Source organism: Loa loa, assembly GCF_000183805.2.
Source record: "Loa loa unplaced genomic scaffold supercont3.204, whole genome shotgun sequence".
NCBI lineage: Eukaryota > Metazoa > Nematoda > Chromadorea > Rhabditida > Onchocercidae > Loa > Loa loa.
Genome location: NW_018108384.1, coordinates 20,440 through 25,439, shown reverse-complemented (window position 1 = coordinate 25,439; position 5,000 = coordinate 20,440). Strand labels below are relative to the sequence as shown.

The window sequence follows — 5,000 nt, the reverse complement described above, 5'->3', positions numbered from 1 at the left end:
AATTTTAACAATGATTTCTTTTTTAAAGTTAGCAATTATCTTTTTGTGTAGAATTTATTTCACTATAATACGCGATTTTTTATAGTATCTTTTCTTACTATTGTTATACAAACTTTGGAAAATTTCAGTATGATGCTTCCTTTGAGTATCGTAATTACTTTAAGTTACTCGAAACAAGTTTATTATTTGAATGAATTAGTTTCGATTAATTAAGCATTACTACCATTCATTATTCGATATCCACTTTAAGAAATTAAAATGGAATTCATATGAAAAAGAATCCGAGAAAAAAACTAATTTGTAGCATTATGCAAATGGTGGAATATTCTTGAGTCTCTATGCTAATAACAATGCTACTTCTGATGAGGTAAAATGTATTGGTGTGAAATATAAGCTTTAAAAATTTATTTGCTAATTACCGTTTAATTAGTTTGTGTAAGAGACAGAGAGCTTTTATTTTGCTTTTTTTTCTTATTTTTTTTATCTTTTGTTTTTGTTCTCTGTTAATTATTAACAAGTTTTAATTTAATTTTTGGATTGTTTATATTTATATTCAAGTTTATAAATTTATCCATTTTTCATTATTCACATTTATTCATATTATTCTTTCGTCATTTTTTATTATATGATAATGCTTTTATAAAAAAAAATACTTCGAAAAGGAAAAATGGTCCTAAACTTTTGCAAACGAATAGATTAATTAGATGATATGATATGATAAATGATATTACATATATCAGAAGGTACCTTCTAGAGATACATATTGCTCGGCGTATGTCCGACTTATATTTGTATTGTCAAATGAAAGACGAATGTGGCAGATTGGTGAGTGTCAGATATCCATGTATGCAAGATATGCAAATTTCGTAAGAATAATCACGATTATATACCTAGTACGATCATGTAACGTATCATCCGGATGCTTATTGTACTAATTATTAAAGTATTATTTCAACATGAGCAGAACTTTTTTGATGACGCGAACTACTTTCCTTTTGTTAGTGCCTTAGTCCGATTATCATATAACATAACGTCCATCCTTTTGTTTTCCGGAAATATCGTCCAGTTTTTCTTTTGGAAGGAACGATGGTATCACCGGAAATATCATCCACCTTGTAGCAGGTGATACCATCCGAGTCTTTCGATCGCAATGGGATATTTGAGTGAAATTCCCTATCATTTGTATTTCCATCCCTATTAAATTATATGTAATTCTTTATTTTCGGAGTAAACATTTCCCTTTTTTTAATTAAATTTTAACACGATATTATCATTTAAGAATTTTTTTAAAAAGTAAAATTTTGTTGCAGCTTATAATTCATCAATAAATTAATTTAATTTTGCATAATTAAACTACCATAATGCTTGAGTGTGTTGCTTTAAATATTTGTATTACTGCATGATAACATAATTTCTTTCTCCTCATCATGTCCTTCTTGTTTGTTTGTTTGTTTTTTTCGTTTCTCTTTTTTGTTGTCATAAGTTGACTTCTCTGGGAGTAACGCATTTGATATCATATATATGTGATTAGTACTGACAATTGCGAATCTGACAACATAATGAACGAATGATTGGCGGTATTTGCACTCATTCATCCATTCATAAATTACAGTATTTTAGCATTTATTTCATTTGTACAGTATAATAAAATTAATGAACATTTTCAGATACAACAATTACTACCAAAGGAAAGGTCAGAGAAAGACATATCGGATTATCCGCATGAAAGTCGTTGTACATCGAATTCACCCACTGATTATTATTATCGTAGGTTTTGAAAATGATAAAATAACGAATGATATGAGCAAAATTTTCAAATATCTTCTTCAAAATTACAGTTTTCACGTTACTTAAGGAATGTTAGTAACAATAAAAGGTCAGTAAAAGTTCGCTTATTCGAGAAATTTTTCGCTAAAGTTCGCTTATTCGAGTAAAACAAACTGTCCTACTGTAAGCAAAGGAACATAAATTACTCCTTTATTTTATACTTATGATTTTTTTTTCAAATTGAAAATGCTTATAGGACGAGGACCTTCACATTCACCTGAAAGTTCACCATCACGTCCGAATTATACCCGGCAAAGGTCACGGAATTGTAATTCACCGACACTCTTGAGGTCAAACATCTACATACTTCTTTTTTTTTATTTCAATTGTACACATATTTTAATTGATTTTCTTTGAAATAATGTTGTGCTAGTGAATTTTATAATTACTTGAAAATTTTTCAGTAATTTCATAAAGCAACGAGACGAGGAATATTCAGGTCCTCGAGTACCACCACATCGACCAGCATATGATGATAATGATGGTCATGATAATGATAATCAAAGTTTTTCATTGGTTGATGGTTATTTACCGAATCGATCGCGACGATTATCACCGATACGTGGAACTCATATGAATCAACGGATCTATTCAGGTCAATTAATTAGTAGTTCTTTTTTTACAAGCAAAAATCCCTCTACGAATTATCAATTCAGTATAAAATTTGTTGCTAGTGATAATGGTATCATATGATATCAATGATCTCATTTCCTTGTAGGTACACCGTCACCACAAATGCTTACGGATGATGATGAACCAATGCCAACTGCAGTGCGTCAACGAAGACTTCCATTAATTGGCATGCTACCTCCGCCAGCACCATTGCGCTCACCGGAACACTACTCAAGTCCGTATCATCCGGCTCATCCGGCACGAAGTGATCTTAATGCAGCTGGCGGTGCTCCTCCATCTGTTTACTATACATCAACGGATGATATACCATCACCATCTCCCAGTTCTGCACACAATTTCCCACTTTATGGGCAAGGTATTTTATTTACAAAAAAAAACTCTTTTACTCAAAAGCTCAAAAATAAGTCAGAAAAACTTCTAATCAAAAAGAAAACTCTTTTACCAAAAAAGGAATTCGATTTAACAAATTGTGGGATAAAAAAATTTTTGAATTTAATATTTGAATTTTTGGCATTTTTAAATTTAAAATCTCCTTTTTAATTTCAATAAATTTCAAGATTAATTGCTTATTTATTTTATAACTTGTACTATGTTTTCATCAGAAAGAGTGCATTTAGCGCTCGTTACTTATAGCAAACATTTGGCGCAAATATCAATAGCATCATCAGCAATATCAACATAATATTGTTTTTGTTTTTTAACATTGTTTTTGTTATTCTAGGTGGTACCTATGGACCACGTTTACCAGGTGCTTATGGTTGGAGGACATCATCTGTCACCGTTGGCTATCATGGTAATAATATTATACCATATAGTCGAGTACCAAGTAGCGGTAACAGTGCACCAACGGTGATTTATGCAGGTAATCGGTCACGACCAGTGATACGCGTGATACGAGCCCAGCCAGGTAATGTACCACTTAGTGATTCTGATAACGATGAACAAAAATGGGCTGTTGTTTAAATGGTATGTGATTATTCGTTGCTTTCTGGCATATGATAAGAATATCTGATTAACCACGAAAATTTTCCGTTTTAGTGCTTACTGCCAGTAAACAAACCGGTTTACCAATCAGTAATGCTTAATTGTTGCAACGAAATTAATCCCTCTTGTCTGCTGATTATTATTGATTAAAAATTGGTGGAAAAATTAGATCGGCTATCCTTTGATCTTTTCCTTTAATCTCTTCCATTTCATTCGATTGTTATATCTCTCCATATAAATATTTACTTGAATTTGTGATATCAGCAGTTGTTGTGAAAGATATCTTTCGTAAGGTACACTATTTGATTATTTTTAACAAAATAATCAATATGAGACACTTACTGTCTCTCTAAAGTACACAATCAAACCAAATATTTTTATTCCTTGTTATTTTTACTAATAATTTGAAAGTTATGAAGTATTTTCAGTTTTTTGATATCATATTCTTTGATCGCAATTTTTGCAATGAAAATTCTATTCATCGAAACTGATAATCTATTCAGTATTTTTTTTGCATCTTTTATGCTTTTATAATGAACTATATTGATGAATGGGACTAAAACTTACTGCCACTTTTATCATACATTTCTTTTTTCTTTGTTATCAAATTATAAGCTCATAAAAGCTGAAAAAAATTAATTAGACATAATTTGGCTGTGGTGATAGAAAGTAACATTTCTAATTTTTAACTTTCCTTATCTTCTATTTCTCTTTGGAAACGAAACAAAAAAATATTTCAAATTCATTAATTCTATTGCAAAAGGTACCAAGCAATTTATGAGCTTACTGTATATATATATATATATATATATATGAGTGTTAAAAGATTTGATCCATTAAAGATTGCTATTATAAATATTTCGTACTAAAAGAGGACGATAGATAAATGATAATAGAGATTCTTGACAGTTCGAATAAATTAATCATTAATCATAAATGGATTTGAATTAATATTGAAATATAACAATCAACTGGTCGAAGAAATAATTCGCAAGTAGATTTCAAGAAATTAAAAGAAAAAATGAAACAAAAAAATTGGGTCGAATCAAAACTAATTATAGCAGAATTTTGTAAAATAAAGAATACCTTTGTCATTTTCGCCAAATTTAATATATTTTTTTGCCTAATTTGTTGTTTTAACACTGCATATAATTTGTGTTTATGTTTATCATTTACTAAGCAAACACATATTAAAAAAAATACCAATTCAGTGATTGTTATTAATTTTTTTGCTCAAAACATGTATTATTTTTCCATTTCTTTATTTTTTATCATTAAATATTTTGCTTTGGATTAAATTTGCATGCCATTTTGTTACAATAAATCAATGGATTTCATCTTTGAATGAATTTTACTAGTTTTTTTTTTTTTTTTTAATTCTTTTTTAGTAATAGAGAAGGAAAAAATATGGATAGGAAAGAAGTGTCGTGGATTTCTGTTGAACTAATTTGCAGTCAGTCAATAGTTGGAACAAGCAGGGGGATTTTACACGTTGGTTATCGAGGAAAAGAATTGGAGGTCCCTTGGAGTATTAGCGGCACCACTTTGATGTGGAT

General features: G+C 29.6%; 1 protein-coding gene across 1 annotated transcript; it reads left to right on the top strand.

Moving 5' to 3' along the window:
• Positions 1 to 2,013: 2,013 nt before the first annotated feature.
• On the top strand, positions 2,014 to 3,451 carry LOAG_11537 (uncoordinated protein 2; the record flags this gene model as incomplete). Its single annotated transcript, XM_020448369.1, has 4 exons — positions 2,014 to 2,117; positions 2,232 to 2,422; positions 2,546 to 2,815; positions 3,182 to 3,451. 4 exons carry the CDS (start codon positions 2,014 to 2,016, stop codon positions 3,421 to 3,423), a joined length of 807 nt encoding a protein of 268 aa, XP_020301480.1. The 3' UTR covers positions 3,424 to 3,451.
• Positions 3,452 to 5,000: the final 1,549 nt, after the last annotated feature.